Source organism: Heliconius melpomene, chromosome 20, assembly GCF_056956725.1.
Source record: "Heliconius melpomene rosina isolate 202511_hmr_F chromosome 20, ASM5695672v1, whole genome shotgun sequence".
In the NCBI taxonomy this organism is placed as follows: domain Eukaryota; kingdom Metazoa; phylum Arthropoda; class Insecta; order Lepidoptera; family Nymphalidae; genus Heliconius; species Heliconius melpomene.
In genome coordinates, this window is record NC_140408.1 from 2,595,508 (window position 1) to 2,623,024 (window position 27,517).

At 35.3% G+C, this 27,517-nt stretch overlaps 1 protein-coding gene across 1 annotated transcript; it reads left to right on the plus strand.

The window, feature by feature from the left end:
* Nucleotides 1-27,268, plus strand: LOC146527511 (T-box transcription factor TBX6-like). The gene is made up of 5 exons (XM_085204921.1): nt 1-255; nt 2,675-2,792; nt 16,869-17,136; nt 23,233-23,373; nt 26,540-27,268. Exons 1-5 carry the CDS (start codon nt 177-179, stop codon nt 26,996-26,998), a joined length of 1,065 nt encoding a protein of 354 aa, XP_085061047.1. The 5' UTR covers nt 1-176; the 3' UTR covers nt 26,999-27,268.
* The last annotated feature ends 249 nt before the right edge of the window (nt 27,269-27,517 follow it).

The following is a 27,517-nucleotide window of genomic DNA, read 5'->3' on the forward strand; positions in this document are numbered from 1 at the left end:
TTCTCGTAGCATTAACACGTGTTTAAATTCTTTCAAATTTGTCAATTTTGACTAATAACAATTTGTTATCGTGATTTTATGCTATACTTTGAACTTTTGTGTGGTAGTTTAATTAGAATGTTCTTGTGAAGTGACTGTATATAAGTGACTTTATTATTGTTTTTGAATTAAGTACGATGATGATGGATCAAGCACACTTTGGGGAATATCTTCTCAGACAGCAAATGTTACATGCTGCTTCTTTAAGCAGTTTACGTGAGTAGCATTATATATATGAAATAATTTAATTGTTTAAATAATATATACATTATCTTAGTCATTTGTATATTGGGAATAACAGCGCATGCAGGGTTTAAATATATTGTAAATATTCTTATGTAGGTATTCTGCGTAATGCATGTATATTATAAATATTGTTTTTAATAAATAAATTCAGTATTAAAGGTATGGTTTCAACTGCATTTTCATAAAAATGATTATGGTTGTTGTTAGTACTTTGTTAGTAGTACCCATATGCTTTTATTGAATAAATCAACTTCATCACAAATATACTGATTATTTGTTACCTCATCTTAATAATACATATTATAGTACACATTTGTACCTAATTCCTATACAGATATTATTTCATACATATTCATTTAAAACAAAATTTACATTTACAGGTCTTTTATTATGGCGTTTTAAAATCTTAAATTTATATTGAGATTATTTTGTACACAATTTATCTGTCGTGTAATAATTTACAAATTATTAATGTACCCTATATAATATTTTACTATCGGTGTAAAGTTGGTGCGCGTTGATGTCTTTTATTGGAGCATTTATCATTTGTAGTGACATAGTAATTACCGATGTTATCGATAACTTTATGTTGTTAATATGTAAAATTGTACTAAATGTATTTATTTAAATATTAAATCAAATCAAAATACTGGTTTATATTATTTTTATGAATATTAAGCTTACAGGAAGCTTTTATTCATATAATATTTATAAACCTATAGTTTATTTTGATTTGTTTATCGAAAATCTATGAGATTTTTGTTGTTTGGCTTTAATGATAGGTTTTAAAAAAAGAATATCCTAAAAATTGTATTATTGTAGCTGCTCAGTATAAATATGTTCTGTAATGTTATTTTTTACGACTTATGAAAGATATAAGTTGTTAAAAAATCTTTCGTTTTAAGTTTTTGATTGTAAATTTTGGTTTGAAAATATTTTAAGGGTCTTTTAAATGTTTTTACTAAAACTTAACGAATTTGTTTCATTTCAAAGAAATTAAAGTTATAATTCTAAAAGCAATGAAAGAGAGAAAGTAATTGATATAGATGTGAAAAACTTATTTAAAATTAAAAAAATGGCAGATAAAGAAATTAATATACAAAATAATGTTATGAAAAACTGTTATTAGGTAGTTTAATTAAAAAAATATAAAATGAAAATATTAATTGAAAGCAGTGAATAGATATAACAACTGTTATATCTATTCACTGCTTCCGTCGCAACGCTAGTTATCATATTTGAAAGTAAATAAATGTAGAATTACAGAAAGATTTCTCATTACGTTTGATGCCAGCCGTGGCGCAGGAGCACTCAAGAAAATTAAATATTTAATATTTCCATTTCTTCCCTCTGGTATTACGACAAAGGGTGGCGTTGAATTCCGCAACTCAACACGCAATGCCTTCAGAATGCCGAACGGAGTGTCTTAACACTAGGTTGCCTCTGCCTATAGTACTGCGTGAGTATCGTGGAGCTAGTATATGTTACAAAACTTTCATAACCCAAACAATAACAGCATGGAGGAAGACAAATTGTTACTATATTAATATAAGTTTATACACGAGTAACGACCAAATTGTAATTAGTTCGCGTTGTACTCCGCCGCAGTACGGTTACTTGATGAAAAACTTTGCGATCAAAGGCGCCGCTGTGATTAGTAAATATATTTGTGATTAGTAAATATATGTACATGGCTGTATGTTGTAGTATCAAAATCATTTACTTCGTTGCGTATCTTAAGTGAACTGACTGAACAACAAATTTAGATAATGTAATCAGTGCTTAGTATATATTAGCGAGCTACTTTCAACGTCAACGTTATCGGCTAGGATAAATAACATTAAGAGGAAGGTTTTAGTTTACATCTTGCAGCACAATCTTTCTATATAGGACTGAAACAAGGAGTACTTCATCTATTTAAATGAAATAATGAACTACATATAAAAATATATTTATATACAATAAATATTGGTCATTCGTTTAGTGGTTTGCGTTGAATTTTTAAAGATAATTTCCTTCCTAATTTTAGTTTGGCTTTGTAATTTACATAAGTCAATTTGTTTTCAATAATTGGTATTTTTATTCAATTTGTCAACTTTCTGCATTTTTATTATACCAACTGATTTTATGCAATAATAAAATTATATCTTTTTAATTTAAAATATTTATTAAATTCAATTATGTATTTGATATATTTAAAAAAGTTATTACCACTAAGAACTTATGTCTGGAGTTTGCGTGGAAAGCGGAAAACAGAGTGTCTTCACACTAAGTTTTATTCTATATCGCCTTGGGCGGCGTGAAGCTAAAATGAAATACATCCATATATAGATATACATACATAAATAGTCTTATATTACTAGAAAAATAAAATACTAATACCTTACAGAGCACCGCGTAGGCGCGGACGCCGAGCCACCTGCGTGTGAGGCGCGCCTTCTCAACGGCGAACTATGGAGGCGTTTTCACGACATCGGCACTGAAATGATTATTACTAAGGGTGGAAGGTACGTGTTATAGATTAAACAAATAATAACTATATATATATTATTTTTAGTTAAAATTTTAGTTTTTGGCCTATCGTGTACTTGGACCTCGGGTTCCTCCAAGCTTTATTTGTTGCAAAGTAGCTATTTAACCAATTAAATTTAATTAAAATTCCGAGTAGCTATAAATTGTTCTTGAGAGTTAAAAATATTTTGTAATATTGAAAACCCAATATGTAACTTTCATCTTCATTTTCATTTTGGTTTATTAGTTTTATTTAATGATTTCTTATTTTTAAGCTATACAAAAAAAAAAAAGAAATGTATAAATAATTTTAAACGGACGTCTTTACTCTGTTATATTATGTTAACTATCTAAAAATAATTATTAAATAGGCAGTTATTAAAATTTCATATGTCAGTCTGTCAATACAAGAATAAATATTAACTTCGCAAAATGTCAGTGTGTTGCCACATTATTATTTAATTAAATTACTAATAGGTAGGTTCTATAAACTACGTGACAACCCGAGAAGACAGGAGTTCTTGTATTTCCAAAGAATTTTCAAAACAGCTTTAATTACGCTATGTCGTATGTTACGTAAATTATACAGAATTTAACATAATTACATGTTTTTTTCAATTATCTACTTCAATTATGGCCGAGTAAATAAAAGAAATGGCAGCTTTAGTAGTTCAGTTCCTTTTTTAGATATTTTTTATGATCCATGCTTACTTTTGGTTTTATTGTGTTTATTTTTAGCTCATATGTATCATACATGTGTAAATATTTTAAGTAATAATCATTACAGACATTGAAGTTAGCAATTGAAACTCATAAGCGATATCCAATTACATTTCTTGTATGAAATCTTATCGGAAACATAACGGAATAGCTGTAAAACATTGCAAGGTACAGACAGGCACCGGTAATTACGAAGCAAGCTGCTCGTACCTACCTCATAAATTTCTATAGTATAGCAACAAAAACTTAACGAAAACCCATTAAGGCTGCCGAATCTGACGCGGGGCTTGTTAACGAATAATTTGGATCCCGCCGGACCCCCGTCATAGACAAAACAAACAGCTGCCTGCACAGCAATTTGTGCATTTCTCTAAATGGCCGAGCACAAATTATACCTTATTATAAGCTTGTTTGCTTTACGATTGTACCCCCTCAATTATTTTTTTCTCCATCAATAATGTGGACGTCCGAGCTCGAGCAGTGAAGAAATTACACGTTCGTGGCGGTCTCAGCGCCTCGGTACTTCGCCCTGCGTTTCCTGCCCGGCCGCCGGCAACCACGCGTTATACGCCTTATTAACAGATTGCGTTCATCTTTTTAGTGATTAAGCTGTGATCTTACAGCACATAAAGATACAACATTGTACAATATCATGACTAAGAGGACATATTATCGTACAATTGACGTAACTGAACTACGCAAAAAGCGTTGGCCACGAAGACACGAGTGCATCATTAAAAAAAGAACAATAATTGCGCAAGCGGCATACCCGGCGAGCGCAACGAGCGCGGCCAGCTGCGGCGACGGGTCTAAACGATGTCGCGATTCCCGCTCAAGTGCGCTTTTTGCGCGCTTATAATTAGCCGGTTTCATCTCAGCTCCTGTCATCTCTTACACGTTTTTTTCTGGACGCGCGCGGGACCACCGTGCGGCCGCGGCCACGCAACATTTTGATAATTTACCGCTTTATCCAAACGTTAGTGAATCTCGTTAACTGCCCGTCCAAAGGTCACTTTTGTTTGTTTTGTAGTAATGAAGCCGCGCGAGAGGCCGGGGGCGCGCCGGCGCCGGCCGTGGCGCCACAGGAATCGAAATGGCTCAAAATATTTAATTTATTTCTCGTATTGATCGCTAGTTGCGCCCGCGTGTCAGCGGTAATTGAGTTATTTCACACTAGACGCTGGCGCACGTTTCTGACTTGTGAACGCCACAAATTGGTGTAGCTTCGAGCTTTTAGCGCTCGTACAAATGAGTACTTTATCTGAGCTCGAGAGGGGTTGCCTGGTAAATGGAAAGCGCAAACAGAGAGATTTGGGCGGTTCGTTTGTGCAAGCACTCCGGGGCGGTGGATATGTAGCAAAGTTAACACCTGCCGCGCTCGGCCGCCATGCGCTTGCTTTATGTATTATGAAAAAAGATTTGTTGCTGGTTTCCATATTTTTCCCACCTGGGCTTAGTTGTTAATTAGAATGGTAAACACGAGGTTCACCAATCCGTGTCTACATTCGTGGAACAATTTTTAAGCCTCATCTGTGTGCCAACATGGATGGTTACATCTATAGTAGGCTGGCAGGTTTATAATTTTAGAAAAATCAATAAACAATAATCCTAATAAAGAACCACAAATGAACCTACAAAGTAACATGTTACATCTGCTCGCTGTTTAAAGATAATACTGCCCCTAATAATCATCGTACAAATAAACAAACACTGCTTAGGATAGAATAGGTCATTTATTTTTTCTCGAAACCGAAATATGACAAATGGGCGAGGCGCGCCGGCGCAGATCGCTCGCGTGTCGTCGCGCGGACCTCCCGCCATTTTAAAAACAAACAGACAGCATAAAAACTCGTTATTTATTCTTGTGTTATTCCGAAGGGAAGGGCGCGCCCGAATTCGCTTGAAAAAAATCATAACTTATAATTAAAAACGTCTGAGTCTTGCGTTCATATTTTCTTTAATATGTAGCTTCATGTTGTGACTGCAATAGTCGGGCGCGACGGGGCCGGCGGCGGGCGCGTAAATTTTTAATAAAATTTCTATGAAGCTAACGAAGTGTATGACTGTCGCATATCTCGATGGAGTACCACCGCGGACAGGGAGGTGGGTGGGGTTGGGGGGAGCACGGCGTGGCGCTTGTAACAGAAATGCCGATTAATTGATTCGATCTGTGTCGTAATTAAAATGGGTGATTAGAGCGCGGACAACGGCGCCGGCGCCTCAAAGCGTCTCACCCAGCATTCCTTTTGTTTTACCACGGGTCGTTTGTCGCCTGCGTGTTGCGTGGGGCTCGCCGTGTCCCGCTCGCACGTAGGGGACGCCGGCCGCGAGCGAGCGGGACGGGCGCGGGCGCCGACCCCCTGGGGCGCCGTCGGCCGCCCGCCGCGCGCCCCGCCCAGCCTCCAACGCTAATAATCAGATTATGACAGCGGACTCTCCACCGCTTCCCGTACACTCCACTCATCACTCTTCACTGTCTCCTGAAAATTTGACAGCAGTATTTCACTTATCCCAATCGTTAAAATAGCTCTGATCATAAGATAGCTAGCATTTTATGAAGCAAGATATTATTCTAAGGCATGTACCTATAATATACATAGAAGAAATTGTGAAGTATAATTAGGCTACATTTATACGTCTGTATAAATGTAACAACGAATGAGTCAATTAAGTACAAAAAAACAATTATAACATTTATTTCCTTTTCAAATAGAACTTTATTTTGATATAGAAAAAATCATTGTATCCTAACCTGATAATAAAATACAATCGGATAAAAAAACTAAAATTGCTTAATTTCGTTCACGTAATTATTGTAAAATCGTAATATCCGTAAAACGAAGTTGTTTGTGCGACTCGAAGTTGATTGAAATCGTTTAGTGTAATAAAGGCTTAGATGACGTAAGAACGTGTGTCGTTGAAACAAAAAGCGTAACGTCATTGTAAGTAATGGATAATTGGAAGCGGCGGGGGCGGCGGACCTGGAATCCGAAGCACGCGCCGCGGAGCCGTCGCCCCTGAGCCTCTGACTGATCATATCGCAATGTCTCCAGAGAGCGCCACCTCCTCGACTAACCCCAAGATTTTAAGCAACACACCTTTCATAGCTTCTATTAAATGCAGTGACTTAACACGACTTCAAGGAACTAAGGCAATGTATCACCTCCAACGCAAGCTACGCATCAAACTTAGACAGCCAGCTCGTTGTCCAAAGTGCAAAGTCACGGCGACTCCCGTGCCTCGCCTAAAACAATCGACAACGTAAAAAAAGGCTAATATGAAAACAATAAATTGAATTTAATATAAAAAATGTGCATCGGCGAGCGGCGCACGATTCCTTTTTTTGCCGACGAGCGACCCTTGATGATAATTTCTCATTAGGTTATAACATTTTTGTCAGTCGAAACGTCGTAAATTCTTCGAATAATTTAGGGAAGAAAGTGGTCGTGTTGGTGATGTTTTGTTTTTATGGCGCCAACAAACAGCCCGGGTTAGATCGGTATCTCGATACAAGCGTTTAACCCATGTTACGTGGAAGCGGGATTCTCACGGATTCTCCGCTCGCTTGCTAACAACTTGTAATATGCTGATAAAGGATTTCTTCTATTTTGTATATTTAATTTTGTCAGTCTTGAATTGGATTGATTGATTTCCCTATATAGTTACAAATTCGTTTTAAATGAATAGGGTCCGTGCGTCGTTCATATTTTCTAAAAAAAAGTTTGAAAATTGTAGCGCCCATTTAATATCCTGCGTGAGATATATGATCTTTGTACGTGCTCATATCGTAGAGAGAGTTGATAGTGATAGTGCGTCTCCTAGAAACGTGTGTCGTTATAGCGCAGCTAGTGGGTGCGTTTGTCATAGAAATCATTAAAATATGAACACGTGCGATGGTAGCGACAATAAAAAGTCATATTTATAATAAAAATTTAAAGTATATTTCATACAAAATATCCCAATAATTTTATGGTGTTTCTAGCTGAAAAGACACAATATTTACCTAGATTTGTAATTTTGAATTTACTTCTAGTTACGTTAATTATAAATTAAAGCAACAAACTCCTAAACATCTTAGTATTGATGATAATAAACAAACATTTGGGTTTGCGCCAGTGAGATGTTATCGCGCGCATTCGCAATACTATGCAAATGTACACTGGAACCACACGATATCATGTTGAAATCAGTTGCTCGAAAATTATAGGCATCTAAAAAGACGATAGCATATACTTCATAAATAACTCAATATTAAGGATTACCACATAATTTAATGAACTTTAATATATGGGTCATAATCAGAAAAGTGGACATTTTCGAATTCGTAACGTAACTGATAAGTAACAACACTGATAATGTTTGTTACGAAACTGATGTCATAAGGCATTATACACAACAAAATAAGGATATTATATGAATAAAATATTGTTTTTTTTATTTAATGAGACACAGATTAAAATTTTAAAGATTCAATCGTTGAATTAACAGATTATAAATGTAAGAAGAAAACATAACAAACTGACAATATGAACAATATAATAATGCTAGTTAGTAACGTAATAAACTTATATTTCTAGTTAGGGATCACAAAGTTAATGATAAAATTAAATCCACTTTAAAATATATCAAAATTTGAGTCGTTATCACTGGAATTAAGTTTAATTCTTTGTAAGTGTTTATTCCGCATATCTTCATATTTAATAGGATTGGTCTTTTTAAGACGTTCTCTATATCTTTTATGTATTTCAGCACTTGACATAGGAGCCATGACGCTTACTGAAAATACAAAAATATTTATCAAAAAATAATAATCACAAAATCACAACAAATTTCAGGCAGAATAAAAAATATTTTTAACTAAATCGGTGATGAGATTAGCGTGCACAAACACAGACAAACAAGCAAACAAGCAAAAAACTTAAAAATCATTATTTTTGGTTACTTTATTTTATGAAAAGTCACTAATAGTTTTTTTCATATGCCAGCAATTTTTTTTTCTTATATACATATCTTCCATATACAAGCACTGGTTCGATACAATTTTATTATAAACATATATAAGAAAACATTGGTACCGTAATTGTGAACTAGGCTTCATATTTTCTCAATTTCGTTACGTAACGAAATATAACGAAATTGAGAATGAAATCTGAGAAATTCTAACCCTTTTAAATATTTGCTCATAAGCCACGTGTTGCATCTGCAAGCACTGAAGTTCTTTTTTGAGATTTTGTAAAAAGAAGCAAATAACATAAACAAGAAAACGAAATTATAGAATACTTACCAAAATAAAAGCCGTTTATAACCCTGAGATGAATTTCACGCATTCCCTCTAAAACATTTGAACCCCTCTACTGCTGCGAGAACACTACTTGTTGTAGCTACGACAGCACTGACTTTTAGAAGTATGGTGCCACAACAAAAAACAATATTAAACACGATCCAAAATAATTGCGTTCATAATTTAATTGTACGTTACTAGCCCTGAGTAACAAAAAGACAATATTTTGGGACAAATTTACTTAACTAATATATATTGTTTATTAAATAATGTATCAATAAAAGTAGTTCTATTTAATATTATGCATAAAGTAAAGTAATATAAACATATCTGAAATCAAATAAAACCATAAACATTCGTAACAAATCAATTCTTAAAAAGTAAAGTGGTGAATGGGACACGAAAAATTGTATGGAAGCATTTTGAAAGGTTTTTTGCAACTAACAACAAATACTATTATTTGCCATAATACATTTAAAATATTACAAAAATCTTTAAGTTAATAAATAAATTTATCGTAAATGGCAAAATATTTAAATTATCTTTAAAATTGTATTTTTAAAACGCATTCAAAGTAGCGGGACAAGAAAAGACACAAAAAGGACACTTTTTCTGATTATGACCCATATACGAATTCTGGTAATATTTAAAAAAAAAACACGATAAAATACGTAAAACTTATTTTTTTCATATTTGGGTCATTTGTATTTTAATTTTGTAAGTTATTACGAAACGTGGCCCAGTAAGTGCATAGCCGACGTGAGCCACCCGTGCGCCGGTGATACCATCGCCGCGACATCACGATGCAGTGCGATGTCTATCTGCCACTCGTACCTCGCTACCGAAACCATTGTCTTACCCACGCATCCTCCTCATGCTCGACATCCGACCATACCACCAGGTAATACCACTCAAAGTCGATCCAGGCTGGTGGTGAAACAAACTTAAGGATAACAGCGAGTACCGTAGTAATGGGTGCGTAAGAATGACACGATTTCTTAATAAAAGTGTCGTTTGGGTGTCACATGAAGTAGACTGTGAGAATGACGTTACATTATATCTAGTTCCAGTAAAAAAAATCAAGTCCAAGTTCGAATAGTATCTCAAATTTTTATAATAATAATCGTAACACGTAATAAACTAGACATTCCAATTTAAAAGTACATTCCTGAGACCGCCAATTGATTAGTGTAAAGCAACGAAGCGCATCACACATACTATAAGTATTTCTCTGAAATATGGAACAAGGGTTCAATGTCAATAGCGCGACATGTCACAACCCGCCACCGCCCACTAATTGCGATGACGCGTCGCGGCGCGTTTGACTCGGGCGGCATTAAACGCCGCGCCGTTCTCGGTACCAACCTTTTAATCACTAGCTTGTGGCTCAAGGCACCAGAAAAACGTGCGAAACTAAAATCGAAACGAGATCAAGAACAGCGCTTTATTACAACATAAATGCCATTAAATTATTTATGCCAGAAACCCTCACAATCGGTTTAATGTCCATTAAAGTTTATAGCTTTTTTTTAATTATCCCGATTATAAAGTAAGCGCAAATGTAAAATCGTAGTAAATTAAAAGTTAATACGATTAGCAAATGCTAATCTTATCTTTTTAAAAAGACGGGTGTATCATTTTATTTGTTGTAACCACTTTTTCTATTAGATCTGTACCTACTACCTATAGTCTTTATCAAAAGCCGCTCGCTTGAACCACACGGTCCGAATTAATTTCAATTAACACACGCGGGTTTAATTGCGTATCGGGTGAGGTTCGCGTGCGGCGGTGTCTTTGTCGGCGGCCGACTCTCGCGACTCTAATTCGCAACCATCGCAACTATCATGCATCTCCTTTTCGCTTCCTCGAAACGCTTCCTAAAATACAGGCGCCGTTCTAACTGGGCTTCTGCGCTGGTCTTAGAATAATCAACTCTAAATCGGGTAAATAGAATTGTAATTACCATATGAGTTGGGTGTTGCGGCTCTACGCTACGACGAGCGGAGATCCTGTGCTTGATGGATGAAGCTACTGATAGATACGGATGTTTCTTCAAATCCTTTAACTATTCTGCTTGCGATGCTCTGAACTTTGATATTTCTAAATTAATTTTTCCGTTAATAATATTTACATCTTTTATTACGCTAAATAAGTACCAGTTTTTCTTGTAACAATCAATTTATTGATCTCATAACAATAATTAGATACTATATCATTCAATATAACTTTCAGTAAAATACTCGTAGCTAATAATTTTACACGATATATATTATCCGACTTATATGAGATTAATATTTTTTATATAGAAATGTGGTGGCAAATCTTAGTTACTATAAAATATTTTTTTTTCATTTCAAACAATTCATTAATATTTTTAGAAAATAAGTTCTTTTTCCTTATGCTAATTATACAGTTTAACACCTTTGTAATTTCAATATTTTTTTCCTTTCAATGCAAATAGCGGCTGGTTTTGCTAATTTATTCATTATCTATGGTTGCAAACGACGAGTCCATGAAATTGATTTTTGCGGTCGTAAATGAATCAAATGAATGCACGCAAATGAAAAATAATCACACACATCCATATAGCGATAATTTGCCAATTTATATTCAAGTAATGTAAGTTTTCTTAAACTTAGATACTATACTCTCGTATGATATACCATATAATAAAATTATTGACATATTTCTGTAATGTGAAAATAAACTTAAAGTTTATGTTCTCCACAATCGAGTCTATTAGTTTTCTTATCACACCTACATACACGTAGTTTATTACTAAAAAAACACACAATCTTGTAGATCTCCGCCTCAGATAGACGGAGATTGAGGTGATCATCAATTCTTTCCTTATATTGCAGCTTTGACAGAATTATAATTAGAAACTGTCCGTCCTTATAGTTTGTCGTTTTTAATGTCGCTAGCCGGGTCTCATACTGCGCTCGCATTTCATTAACGAACTTAAAAAATTGGAAGATCTCATAAAACGGTGTGATTTATGCGCGGTCGGGAGGTAACGACTGATCGCCAGTCGCCGGTCGCCGGTAGTACTGCACCTCCACAAGGGTACCTACGGGGTTATGATTATTATTTCTATTTTACGTCGATCACATTAATTTTAATGGATATGTATATCATAAACATATTTTATCATTACAAAAGCCTTTAATTTAATTGCGTTGTAACACACTAAAACCAATACCAACAAAAACACAATGTCAGTTTTCGAATGTCGAACACGTAGGTATCCAGGTCCGCAAAATCCAGATCAGAATCGCATTAGTATCTGGGGCTGTTATCTTAACGATCTGTTGTCCGTATTGATCGGCGTCAAAAGGCGCATAATAGGCTCTAGATGCGGCGACGAGATAAGCTTTGTCCCTGCGCAGGCGCATGGCTCGCACTCCGCACTAACTGTCATCTAAATAACCGCGCGTTTGTCGGCCTTCGCAATTTAAGCACACAATCGCTTTGAGTAACGTATCGGCGCCGGCGCTGCACTAGAGCCACCCGCCCCCCCCCCCCCCCCATTCTTCCTTTATCTTTAGTAAAGTATTAGTTACGGTGAAAGTAACCCTTCTCGTTTTGTCGTTTATTGCAAATTTTATTATCTTCCGAACGTTATACCTAATCCGTGAGATACGATTCATTTGAAGCATTATGAATATTTTATGCAAATTATTTGTTTTGAGTTACAATAATGTAAGAATATTCGATTTTCAATAATCATCGTCGAGGCTTAATTGCGGCGGTGATCTTAAAAGACAATTTTATAATCTGCGAACGTATTACAAAATGGATGCAATTGGCACTCGCTGCCTTCACTGCGCAAAGGCGCCGACCTGGTAATTAAAACTTGCCGATTTCCGCCAAAGAGTGGACCTGCTTGGAGTGGATGTAAATTTGGAGACGCATAAACATGTCGCAGGTGCTCTGCGGGAGAGCTTTGCCTGTCGTCCGGTGTCCCGCCGCCTCGCGCCTCGCGCCCTCGCCTGTCCATCTGACGTTACGTAAACTATGCATTATTGCATATTACACGTATAAACAATGTTTTTAATAAATATTTTTAAGTACGATAATTTATTTGTTAATGTTGTACATATTTGTTTTTATAGAGATAATTAAAACGTTCCTTCTGTGTATGTTTATGGATTATTACTTAAAAATGTTTATTTTTTTATTTGAACTCAAGTAGTTCACGTCAAGAGCCATAGAGTACAATAATACTACAATTAAAGCATTACAATATATTAGAATATATAAGTCTTTTTAATAACTGTTTAAAATAATATATGTAGGTACGTGTGCCCGATCGATCCCTAAACGTAATATTTTTTGCCACCTGCACCCGCAACGGTGAAACAAATATCGATAAAATAAAAACTTTAACTAAATGTTAAACTTTTTGTCACGATCTTTATGATTGAATGTGCTGTCGCTGATTTTGAACAAAGCCCTAAAAGATAGAAGCTCATCAATATGCTAATAATTAGTTGTTTGGGAATCCACCGGCCATTATTTATTTCCTTGTAACATCGGTTTATTTATTTTATTGTATGGTTTGTTTCAACTCTATTTGTTAAGGCGAGACCCTCGACCATATGGTATGTTCCAATTTATAACATGTAACTTTACAAGGATAGCCTGAAAGGATAGAATGAAAATATTTATTAAAAATATGCATCTTATTTACATACTAGATTGTAGGGATGAATATTATATGAATAGGTTATAAGCATTGAAACGCCCTTTATTTGTACTTTATCACTGTGCGTAGTGATCGCGTAATAAATAGAAATTAATATATTCGTTATTACATTTTCCATTTTACTAAATCGGTATTAAGACAATTATATAATATAATTTATATACATAACAGAAATATGGTTATTAGGAAGTAAATATCAATTATATTTTTGGGAAAAAATATCCACCATTACGAAAAGCTAAAAAACTTTATACCAACAAATAACCACAGCGCTGTTAATTACAATATAAACACAGAACTCCAAACCCTGCGATTCTCACGGCACGGCACAGCACTGCCCGAGTGAAGCATTTGACACATCCAGGTGTCCGATTTTTTATGCACCAGACAAAGGAGGAGGAGTGTTTACTCAGGCTCACATCTGGACCGGGTCGGGACCTCTCGTGTGCACGCTAATGAAACGCCATGAGATATTCGAGTTATCCTGACTTGGACACTCGACTCGACAATTAGAAAGCTTGTTTATTCTTCGACATGGTCCTAAGAACAGATGCTGAGGACAAGAACCTACTGTGGAATTAACGAGCGCTCTGTCTTAACATTGAACTTGGCGATAAAACAACTATGAAACCAGTAGTAAAGATAATTTGATGTCGTGAGGGGTAGGTTAGGGATCATTTTATTACGTACTTGTCGACTGATGAGCACTCGACGAGAAAAAAAGGTTTACGATCGAAACTGCTTCTGTTGTGCTCGAGTCAAAGATGTACGTATTATATGTTTGTAGTTGTTTGTAGTTGTATGTACACAATAACTTGCCATTTATTCAATAACGTTTAACACCTCGGCCTATAAAAACTACATGTTTATATAATAAGCGGATACTATACCATATAATAAGTATAAGGGCGAGTCGCGGTCCGCTTAAGTTTTCGAGTGCGGATGCGAGAGCGGATATGGCGCCTCCGTGCGGCAATTGGCAAGTTGTTACCGATTTATGGCCCACTCTTAAATTTATTCGATACGATTTTGGTGGTCCCATTGTATTCCACTAAGTCCTTCCCACCGGCGAAGCCTCCAGCTTAGCGCGCCCTCGACCGCCTTTTATGGCGCTCCCTTTTTATAGTCTCCTTATTTCATTTGCATTGACGTATAACATATCGTTAAAGCTTTGTGAACATTTCATTTATGACTGTTACAATATCGTTAATTCAAAGAGATCGCGCTTATTTATCGGCGGTAATGAAAGTTGATATTTCGTCTTAATCGTTAAACTCATGACCGGTAATGAGGTCGAAACAATTAAATTTTCATGTGTTCATAAATGAGAATGCAGGCAAGTATTAATTAAGGATTTTGGAAGTGCTCGAATGTCTCATATAAGATTTTGAGTGCAGAAAATGGGAATTTTAAAGGATTTAGATAACGAAATTGCCAGGTAATGACCTAAAATCCATTTAGCCTTACGAAGTGAGTGGTGATAGGCGGCTATAAATACAGCATTAAGTGTATTTTAACGTATCTAGAGGTCCCTCTCTCTGCAGTAGCTGACTGTAATAGGCTTTTAAAGTGAGGTCGTGGGCTTTTTGCGCATTTGCCTTTCGATCATCACCTTTGTCGGCGAGCTCAATCGCTTCGATATCAGAACAAGTTTTGATAAAGCCCAACGGTAGCAAGTATTTGTCTGGCACAGTCAACATGAGGCGTCGATAGTGTACAAGTATTGTAAGTACATATTTAACTTGGTACTGTTTATTTGGACGACGGAGTGGGACGTGTGTCAATATTGTCAATGTGAGGATACGGAGTTATCTGATACATTAAGTTAAACCTTTTAACGTGGTAATAACATAAAAAGTATAGTATACTTATTGTTGCTAATAAGTTCTATTAAGAAGTACCTGCTTATACGTATAAAAAACTCAAAAGGCTCAACTTTATATGGAATCACATAGGTGGATATCAGTATTCGATACAAACAGTCGCTATAGCACTTATCCAAAGGCCGGATTGTCCTCATAGAAAGCGATATCACGTAAGGCAGTAGCCGGCGTCGTAAAGTTTAAATGGAAGCTAATTTAGTGCGTTGTTAATTGTGGCCGGTCTTATCGCGTGCATTAGCGGCCTCCCTGGAGCCCGGAGCCCGGAGCCCGCGCGCGGCGTGATAGCGGATAGCGGCGTTATGACGGATGGCGGAGGAGTAACCGATAACGCGTTGATGGAGGCCTATTTTGTATTGGACTTTATGTAAATCGTTGTTCTTATTCATTTATTTGCTGTCATTGTTATTTGAAGTATAATGTATACCTAATATATGTATAAATATTTTTTTTAAAAAGACAAAAAAAGAGCTTTTCAAAAATTGAGTAAAATGACTTATGTAAAGGTATATCATTGACCCATTACTAAATGTAAAATAAATATGTAATTTATGGTAAAATATTACAGTTTTATCAATATCTCAAAACATTTGAAAAGTTAATGCCAATTCCGTTATCAGCAATGTTCAAATATCCACAACGAATGGATGATTTGCTAAGCAGCTTCCCGGCGGTCCGCGCCGATAAGCCGGCGCCACGCGCATTCCACCTTTACGACAACTCGAAGACGGGTGCCAAAAGCCCTCGTTGGTCAACACTTTTACTCGTATCGTGTTTTATACGTATAATAAATAAAACACAAACATCGATGGGTACCACCCAGTACCCAGTCCCCAGTACCCGGTTGCCGGTACCCAGTCCCCATTGTCTATCCGCTAATTCACCGTCGCACCGTCCACCGACATTTTATTATCAGCTTCTTTGTCTCCCGCGGCCCTACCAGATACAAAGTTATCTTTTATAGACTGTTAAGTGTTAGTTTCTTAAGTGAATCCTCTTTTATTTATTCAAATTTGAAACACCTTCGGCTGTCGAGCGCCTTCTTACATAACATTTTGATAAGAGGTTATTACAAATTAAGTGTGGACCCTCCGTAATACTCTCGGAGCGTGGTAAAGCTTTTATAAATATTTCAAAGGGACCCCAAATTCCAATACGATTCACACAAAGCCCAAAGCTTTAAGGTGATAATTATATTATACCTCTTATCTGATACAAGAAATGAATATGCAAATGATTCTCAAACACAATTATCGTATATTACTACTTTTACAACCGGAGTGTATGCGTAGGAATGATAGAAGTGTTTGTGTTGATTGTCATACAGCTAATCCTCTTTGCTTGATTGATCTTCACAAGATGGTGTCTTACAACATAAAATACTTTCGAAATAATAATTTTAAATTTAAAAATCTTATTTTTGTAGCTTATTATTTTGGATCATTGCCTTATTTAAAAACTTAATAATAAAACCTTTTCACAGGCGCATGTTCCCATCTCTCCGTGTATCTCTCAACGGGCTCGACCCACGTGAGGAGTACTGTGTGCTGCTGGAACTCTCCCTGGTAGGGCGAAGGCGCTGGCGATGGGCGGGCGGGTCATGGGCCGCTGCGGGGGGCGCCGAGCCGCAGTCTCCGCGTAGGCTGATGATGCACCCCGACTCCCCAGCTCCTGGCCACCATTGGACTGCAAATCCTGTGTCGTTCAGTAAACTGAAGCTTACCAATAATACTATGGACGCGCAGGGACATGTGAGTATTTTTGTCTTTGTTTTGATTACGATGGCTATTGTTATGCGTTAGTGATAGGGTAGGAAGAAAAAACTTAGAGTTGAGAAACTCCGTTCCAAACTTTCTATGGAATTTTCGGAAAGTTTTAAACTTAAATCTGGAAAGTATAAATTTAAAGATACACTTAATAATAAAGCCCTATAATGCCGTTGAAACCTCAATGATTACATGTGCATTCACTGGCAACCTTAGTTTAAAACAAATAAGAGACATATATTTCAACATCTAGTCAACTAAAACACACAAACATACAACCTTATCTTCGGAACTTTATTAAATCATTTGAAGGAAAAAAGAAAACATTGATTTGGGTTACAATACGTTTGAACATGCGATGCCTTACAAAGTCGTGACTGTGTTGTACCACCAGCTTCAAAGGCAACGCCTACCGACCACTTCCCTCTACCAAATATTCTTGAAAATTCACTCCAAGCCATTTTTAACTTTACGTCTTCGCTTATAAAATGTTTAATTCAGTTATTTGATAGCAGTATAGGCCTATGGTGATGTAAATCTACGGCTTTCTATTTGAATGTATGGAAGAATAGATTTAAATACAATTGTTTAGAGTTGAGAAAACACTGCGCAGGAGTTTTTAACGTATCCGTGTATAAATAGAGAAGGCTTTGTATAAAGTTATTATGCTTCAACTGTACTTCTTTATACATCTCTCTGTAAATGTTTAGACAGGCGGGTGATGATGTAATTAATTATATGGTGGGTTGTTTCTATCCAAGGGTTTAGATGTGTATTTTATAACGTTCAGTAATAAGATCAAGCTTGCTATCTCGATTTGCGACTATTCATTTGAGCATCTAAAGAATTACTATATTATAGTTTTTGTAGAGATTTTTTAATGATTTTTTCTATTTAATTTTTGACTTGGTCTAACTCAATCGACACTTACAAATTTATAGGAAATTTAAAATATTTCGGCAAAAGAACTAAAAATATAAAAAAAATCAGTACAATCTAATGTGGTATCAGTTTTATTATCCCCAAACAAAAAATACCCCTACACATGTTTTGGTAAACATGAGAAAACACAAAAACACGATTATGACGGGTTTGCACGGACCCGCGCACCGATGGATAGATTGAGACGCGGGCGCAGGAGCGCGTGAGTAACTCGGTGGGAGAGTTTTTTATATGTTTTACAAAGAAATATTGTCATATTTCATGGTCTAATAGCTAAGTTATAAAATAGATTATAAAGGTAGCTAGCTGCACTTCTATATACTATAAGATACTTGCCTTAATATAAAACATTAAGTTTAACTTTGTACATACAAAAAGAGCAAAAACAATTATTCTTTATACATAAGGTGCCTACCGCATTTTCTTAAGTAAATAAATCATTGTTAAAACAATCATCCCTTCTGTAGATAACATTGTATCTTGTAAAGAAATTAGCAAAACTAAAATTAGTATACGCTTTTAAAAAACACAAACATAAATTACAGTTATTTAACCTGCTCGTATCAATGCTACCGGCGCCTTTGTAACTTCAAAAGAATGGCTACCGAGCTCAGTACCCATCCTGGTGGAAAAGCACGCATCGTTTGCGCACTTGAGGTTTCGCCACTTGCTATAAAGAATCTTTTCTGCTATTCTCCTCTATTGTTATATATTTTTTAACTTCAAAGAAAAAATCTTACTTACAAAGAAAAAAATCTTTTAAATCTGTTTTTTTTAAAGGTAACTAATTATAGTGTGGATTACGATATGTCGTTAAAGAGTTACAACTGTAAGTAACCGAATACGATTGGTATAACGTTTAAGTTTAATAATGTAGTTTAATTTGTATTATGCCGATTTTTATTAAGGTAATTAAATTAATCGTTTAAAATGGTTTATTGCTAAAAGTCTTTAAATGGTTGTCATTTAAAATTTTCGCTGATGTCCTTAAATGTCGGTAAATGTTTATAAGTCTAGAATAATAAAAAAGTTTAAAATGTGTAAAAGTTTCAAATAATATGAAATGTAACATATTCAATTTTTATAGTGAAACTGAAGCAATTTTAAACTGATATTTAAATCCATCTGTAAATTATAATGAAATAAAAATTGACTTTATTTAGAAAGACAAATAAAAAACAGTCTAATATAACATAGGAAGTCAAAAAAATTACATGTTTTCTTTGACACATTTAGAACTATCGCTACAAGCAATCAGTGTAGTTTTACCGTCGGCTTGTATGCCATAAGCTATCAACCCTTACAACCCCTTATCGCACGATCTTGTCACGCTACCATTCACTAATAGGGGCGGGTTTCTCAATTTTGTATGAAAAAAATATGTAACTTTTACGAGTTAGGTATAAAAATACCAAAAACACAAAAAATGCTTAAAGCTATTTATATTACATACTAAACTGTCATTAATTAGCAAAAAGTTTAAAAAAGCAATTTCATGCAAGGAAAGACGTTTTCCTACCTTTTTAAACATAATATCAAAACACTTTGTTCTCCATCTTCGGCCTAGCTGTCTTCTGAAGCGAGGAAATAGGTATGTTTTTTTGTCATAAATCTAATAATTTCGCCGTGCAGGGATTGTTAGGGAGATTACAGTTAGACACAGTAACAGTACGCCACTATGGCCTAAAAAATATTAAAATTTGCGTATTAAGGTAGCTGTAACAATAAATTATGTTAGAAAATGCATAAAATCTTCTTACAGCGTCTATAATAGCATACTACATACATGTAGACCCGAATCTTTACATTTGATTTTTAAATTGTTTTACATTCCACATGTTTTTTTTTTATTTTAATATGTTAAACCTTCTAATAAATACGAATACTTAATTTCACTTGCTCAACTACTATTCTTGTTCTTGTTCTTATGCAAAAAGCTTAGAATAATATTTTATCGAGCACATCAATCTACTTTGATCGAGCGCGTATCATTTTGATAAACGAGCTTCCGAATACGTTGAAACTTTTATATTGTCCGTCTGTCAATCTGTCCATATACACCTTAATATGCCTTTCTGAATAGATATTTATCTATTATTTTTTTTCTTAAAATAAGAAATATTAAAAACATTATAAGAAATCGAAGAGTTTTTTGTTTGTTTTGACATAAAATATTATTTTTTATCATCAATATATTTTATCATAATACAAATTGCTAATTTCGCATATGAATGTATGATATTACGTAGGTACGTCTGAATTTTAAAATACTTAGCTACTTGCCTTTGCATAAATAAAAAGAAAGTTGCCATACGAAAAACATTATCTACACTCAATAAAATATATTAATTATATTACCAAAGTAATATAATAACTAGTAATAAAATTACTTTAAATTTAAACATTTAATTATAATTGCCGATCGCAGTTGCCAGTCACCGGCCAGAGTCAAGCGTGAACACGCTCGTATGTCATTTAGTATTAAGGAGACACGTGTCGATATAGAGATAAATTCGTCTAGACGTTTGCCTAATTGCAGGTTGCACGCATGCTAAGTGTTTTTTGTAATTTTTAATATTTGTTTCTATATTGTAGGTACTAAGAAGGGCCTTTTCTGTAATAATCTAAGGCTGAGGTTTATATTTAAATTTTATTTTATAATTTGATAAGTAATTAGGTAATTCACATTCTTAATATTTTTAATCTATATTTTTAAAACCTTAAAATCTACAACTACTACTATTATTTTGTAAAACTTCAATATAACAGTAATATTTACACACATAGAAATATAAACATATTTAAATATTATTTACGAGCAAGTGATTCGTTTTCCCTTGTTAATTCAATTAAATATTTTAACGTCGTAATTAAAATTTTAATTCAAAATAATCACTAATGACTTTAAAGTTTGTGCAATGCTAACTAAAGTTTTATGGTTGGATAATTACGCGACGATATCTGTTTAACTAGCATTAAAGAGTGTATTAAATGAGTCATTATAGGTTTATTTAAATTTATGACGAACTCAGACTTAAGTACAAGCTATTTCGAGATAGTTTAATTGAATTTGACTTTGTAGCTACCTACTGTACACGTAACATTACCTTCAATATAGTTGTTTCAGCTTCAAGCTGTATTTCGCATGTAGCATAGTGGGTAGAGGGAGCATAGTGTTAGAACACTCCGCTCCTCACTTTCCGGCAGATTCTGCAGGCATTGCGTGTTGAGTTTTAGTAACCTAGCTATACCTCTAGTTACTAGAGCGAGGAAATGAAAATATTAAATATTTGCCTACTAAATTAAAGAAACACATTTTTTGTATATTACGACGATTTTAAAAAACAGATTACATAGTCTCTAGTGCGAGGGTAGTAAGTAAAAAGTAGAAATGGTCAAAAAACTGTAGAAACACAAAACAGAAACCCTTTACTCTTGAGAGCGGCGCGCGGCGGCGCCCGCAGGTACCATCAAGTGCCAGATAAGCTATCCGCTGTATACTGCCTCTCATGCACTTTGGCAAAACCTATTAAATTAATATTTTAATTTTAGTTTTTACTCTTAGATTCACTCTTTATAATAAGAGGGATAGGCAGAAAGAACCAATAACAAAATGCCATCTCTCTTTTTTTGCATTTTTTCATGAAAATATCTATACCGATCTCAAGTTTTCCGTGAGTCTACTACTGCGTCCCGTCATAACTAAAACCTGCCTATTTTCAAACACACATGTAATCTTTCTTAAATCTTTATTAAAAATAATATTGATTAGCAATTCTTGCAAAAATGTTAATAAGTGAAATTCTAATATTCCTCAGTAGTAGAATAATAGAAGGATTTTCATTAATTACGGATGAGGAGCGGCGCCAGGTAGCACCGCGTCAAGCACCAGATAAGCTTTTGTGCCATCAGTGCCGCCCGCGCTTTTACGTCGCCAACGTGATTTTTTTAACTATGTCTACTGTATTTTGACTTCGGTTATAAAGAAATATTTTTTAGAAATTTTATAATTTAACTCTAGAAAAAGCAATTTGAATAGACAAGAATTACAGCTAAATTTGACCAAAAATATTTTCATATTATGGATTTATTCAACTCAGTTCACTAAAGTGCCTACCTACTGAATTTATATATTTTTAAATGTATTTACCTATTTAAGGAAGTCTATAATATCATCAGCTATAATTGGTTTTAAATATTTTAATATATATAAGATTTCCATAATGTACCTAAATAATTATAGAATTTACGTAATGTATTTTCTCACTCTGGCTTAAAAAATGCCTTTTATTCGTCGCTTAGCACGCTGTCTCTTTTTGAGCTAAAAGTAAAGAGCGAAGCGTTATGTGAGTACTCAGTAGGACCTCTCTGACTTATACCAACAAAATATTAGTATAGTATGTAAGTGCTATGTATTTACTTGATTACATCATTCACTTGTTTTGTTTGTAAGAGACGCAGGCGGCACGCATTTATTAGCACGGCTAGCAACTTCTGTGACTTTTGTCTCATTACCAATTTACATATAAAAACTCCATGATGTAACGAGTACATTTTTAAAACGTAGACTTTGAAATAATTTAATTATATTTATTAAAGAATTGAAAATTCTGCCAAATTATATCTATTTTACTTCTCTGTCGTTATACGGCCTTGATAAGGTGGTCGTGATCATCATGCCACGTTTTTGTTTTATATAGAATATCCTTCCTTTCCTTTAGCCACAATTTCTAGCCATTTTATTCTATTGGTTTTAATTCTCGTGCACTCATGCAATTGGCCACCTACAGTTATTTTATTTGGACGATTTGATTATTAATTGGAACGCACGGATAATGTAAATGGTCTGGTCCTGTACTATAATAGGAAGACATATAAATATACAGATAAAACACATACAATTTACCTTTACTTCTGTTATTACGTAGTAAATTTATTGATTAGTACTATCCCTTATCATCGAAATGATAAAAAAGCTTATTTTAAATTAGATTGAATTAACACTGTACCTAAATCAGTGTCACCCAAGTTTAAGTAAATAGCGGTTCCCATTAACAACATTTCTATTACCTTTCCTATTACCTAAGGTATTGTATGAAAGTTCTTATATGTAATTAATCTTATTTTATTCTCTTTCAGATGGTCCTCACATCCATGCACAAGTATCGTCCTCGTGTCTTAGTGGTTCGCGCTCGTGACGCTGCAGCGCTAGCTTGGGGAGCTCCTCACGCTTCATTCTCCTTTGCCGAAACTGAATTCATTGCTGTCACTGCTTATCAGGTAATATTTATTTATAGTCTGTCCTTATAGAGTAGGCTGTAAAACCCTTGGAAATATATTAATATAAATTCTACTTCCGTAATTTATCTGGAAATCGCATTAAAAGCGCAGTAAAATTTTAATAAGGAGTAAAGATTTATTCAGACGGCCTTGTTTTTATTCGGCTATGAATATATTACTGTAAAAGCTGACATAAATCATTAAATATTAAATATGTCTAATTGGCTAAAAATCGAGGAATAAAATGTAATAGCCATGTAAATGTAAGTACACATACATAAGTATTTAATTAAAATAATATTAGCCAATAAATAAGCAATACAAAAATTAAATAATAATTATTATAAAAAAATTACCGATCAAATACTTATATATTCGATATTATTTCACGCAGACAAATAATTTAAACACATTTTGCAAAAATCACGATACAATCTCAACGCTTATTTTGTCTTGACATGAAATACAAAATTTGTTGAGATTGCAATCAAATGAAAATATTACAAGCAAAAATTGATTAAATCACAAGTAAGAAGTTGGCCCGTACGCTTCATTTAGTCGTTTTGGACAATTTTTTTAACTCTTCATATTATCATATGTAGGTATATTTTAATCATAATAAGTATATTTTTTTATATAATTTAATATTTTGCCCCAGAACCAAGTTACCACAGAAACCAATAATCTAAGATTGCCTATCGGCATGTAGAACACCCCACAGATACTATCTAACTTATTTCCAAGAAATCATACTACGTTTCTCCGAACGTGAAACGTTTCGCACTTACGAGTATACGTCGCGTCGGTACGAACCAATTTTTTTGAAAATCAAAGGCGCCACTGCTCTTACAGTACTAGCCGAGCAAAAAACGTCAGATTGCGACGGCGACGAACGGTCATTCGGTTAACAAAACAAAAGAAGCTAATTTAAAAATCTCGCCGGCACTCTCGCAAACAGTTCCGTATTGTTCAAACACGGGACGAGCTTGATGATTCAGACAACAGTTACTTATTTACTGGTTAAATTACGATTTGTAGACTAGGTAGCCATCTCTTTTCTCGGTAGATATAAATTTTAAAGAAATACAGCTTCTGCAATTATAAAGCAGCAGCGAATCTCTAAATAGGTACCCAACTAATGCAATTTTAAGCTGAGTTTAATAATGTTTGTTAACAATCCCCTAATGTAACACATCCCTCCATCCCGGCGGCCTCCCGCTGTTTGTTTTCTTACATGTCTCTTTCTTTTGACGTCCATCGCAGCGTGTCGTTCTGTTGCATAATCAGTAATTAGGTCGATGGCGGCTCCTTTGCCGCGGCGGCGTGTTTAATGTTGACTGCAGCGAGGCGCGAACAGCTTCTCGCGTCCATTTATGATTACAATTACGAGGACCGGTCGCTTTGTGAGATAATCCAGGAATTGTCCGCCTAACGGGACATCCCCGGCGACAAAGGCCGGCGGTGTATCGTTGCGCGTTACACTCGCTCGAAGAGACACGAGCCGGCAAACTCATTGTTGGCAATTACCATCGAATTAGAAAATCCTCTTGTAGCAGCCGATGGCTATTACAAAGCGTAACTAGGTGGCAGACCAAACTGTTTACAGTTCATACAAAAACTTCAACACAGAGTGCAACACGAAACAAATGAAAAAAAAGCAAACAAATGATTAATCGTCGTCTAGACGCAGCATGTTTGTTGGTCTCGAAAATTGCCATTTACACCCGATAACTAAATGTAAGTTTGCTCGGACCCTAATTACACATTCCTAAAAAACTGGCGACGAGACAGTCGCTAATATGTGAAATAGTCACGCAAAAAGTAAAAGCGACTGCAAGTTTGCGGCGTGACGTCAGCCGACAGGGCGGGCCGGGGCCGGGGGCGGCGCCTGACGATCTCAAGCACTGGCTTAAACCGGCCGACTTGAGAAGTGCTTCAGGGTGTGCTAAATGTAGGCTTTTAGCAGCCTCCCCAACACGGGAACTTGCTCGCTTATCTATTGATTGTTGAGCAAACGACACCCGCCGGCGCCGCCTTATCACAGCATGTAAATATTCTTTTTACAAGTTACTTGATGGATCACGACGGGGCTATTTGCCTTGGATTTTGCTAGATAAACGGTGCCAGTCACGAAATGTGCAAATATTCAGGGTTGTTTTTTATCAGCTCAAGCTGATAAAGCTCAAAAAAATATATAAAATTATTGCAACACATGTTAAAATAAAATAAAAATACAATAATATTTGTTATAAAATATTATATTAATAGTCCGTTATAACTAAGAGTAGGTAAGTACTATGCTTTAATCATAAGGAAAAAGCAAATCCTAGAACTCAAATAAAAATCTGTCGCTTTCACTGTGCCAAAAAAATGCCACCTTCACCTTGCCAGGATCTTTAATTTGTTTAAATTGTATCAAATATCAAGTTACTTGTTACGGGTAGCTGAAACTTGAAAAACTATAGTGGCGCCGTCGTGTATCGGCCGTGGCGGGCGCTACGCGTGTACGCCATGCTAATTGGCCTGTCGCCAAGACTCGCTAGAGCCACATGTGCTACAATTATCCCTTACAAGCTATTAGGTGTATGCGGAAACGGATGTTTAAATTGCATTCTAGCGAGATAAGCGATACTGAACACGTGATTGGCTGACGGTGGTTTGGGAACGAAAACTTATGTCACAGGTTATTTAAATGACATATTTGATATTTCGTCGCCTTCAAAAAATTGTTAAAACCATGTTTAGATGACGAGAATATAGCAATTTTATACATTTGTAAAATAATTTAAGCTTTTCAAAGTTATTTCTCGATTTTACTTGAATCTAAGAGCCACATCCAATATGAGATAAACGAAATTGGTCATAACTGGCAACATAAAGGTGGGCCTCACGAATAGGAACAATCAAACAAACATACTCGTCAAATAGAACAATTAAGTTAATATTAGAATCGTGACCGCGTGCGAGAATGTAGGGACTGACCAATCACTGTTATGTCTTATACCTACCGCGTTATAATAACTCAATCAAATTTAAATGTTTTAATTGATTAGAGGCCGTCCGCTTTGATGGAATTTGAGCAGTTTAAAAGGCACTTTATATATGTTCCTGTTGCGTTGGACTAAAATTGAAATACATAATAAATTTTATTTTCTATTGTCCACAGAACGACAGAATAACGAAACTAAAGATCGACAACAATCCATTTGCAAAAGGTTTCCGTGCGTGCGGCCAGTCAAAATGCAAGAGGAAGACTGTTGACACAGAAACCGGAACCCAAGAGACACAGAACGAGCCCGACGCCAAGCGCCCATGTTCTGATGCAGCATCCTCATGCTCTGATGAGAGCGTGAGATCATCTTCACCGAGATCCCCGCCCTTAGTCGATTCACCTAATCCACTTGTTGTAGACAACCTAAGTCCTCCGTTCTATCCGCCAGAGTTGCCATACATGCCTTTACCTATGCCGTTACCTTTGGGTATGTGGCCTACAAATATTCCTGGCATGTTAGGTGCTTGGAGTCCCGCACCCCCTGTCCCACAAAGCATACCCTCACCACCCAACCCTCCCCCATGCAGACGTATCAAGAGTTTCACAATCAGCGCCCTGCTCGGCGAAGGCTGATACACTAAGTAAATAACCTCGGGCATTATTCGCAATATTTACATTGATTTGTAAATATAGTATCAATGTTACTACTACCTCGATATATTTTAAGGTCGAACTTACTCGTATTTTATGTGATAAACGTGCCTTAAGCTTTATAGTAAATAAATAAGGAAATTGTTTTATATGTTAGTTAGTTTTGGGTATAATTTATGCAGTTAAGTAGAACTTTAAAGCCTCGTGTACATATTGTACATAAGCAGAATATATTTTTTATGTAAGATAATAAATCTCCTAAGACATACTATGCGTTTTATTTATTTAATTAAAAATGGAGAATGGAGTGTTAAACACTAGACAACACTAGATTACCTCTGCCTATCCCACTGGTGAAGCTAAAGAACTTAAATACATACAAACTTAATAAATACATACATTATGACACCAACTGTAACTGCACCGTAATCAACGTGGTCGATGACCACCATCGAACAACCCGGACATTGACAAGAACGACGACGATTATGAAATACAGGA

Coding starts and splice junctions, on each gene's coding strand:
- LOC146527511 (XM_085204921.1), top strand. CDS start 177: ATGATGATGGATCAAGCACACTTTGGGGAATATCTTCTCAGACAGCAA. Junction 256..2,674: donor TGCTTCTTTAAGCAGTTTAC/GTGAGTAGCATT, acceptor AATACCTTACAG/AGCACCGCGTAGGCGCGGAC. Junction 23,374..26,539: donor TTGCTGTCACTGCTTATCAG/GTAATATTTATT, acceptor TATTGTCCACAG/AACGACAGAATAACGAAACT.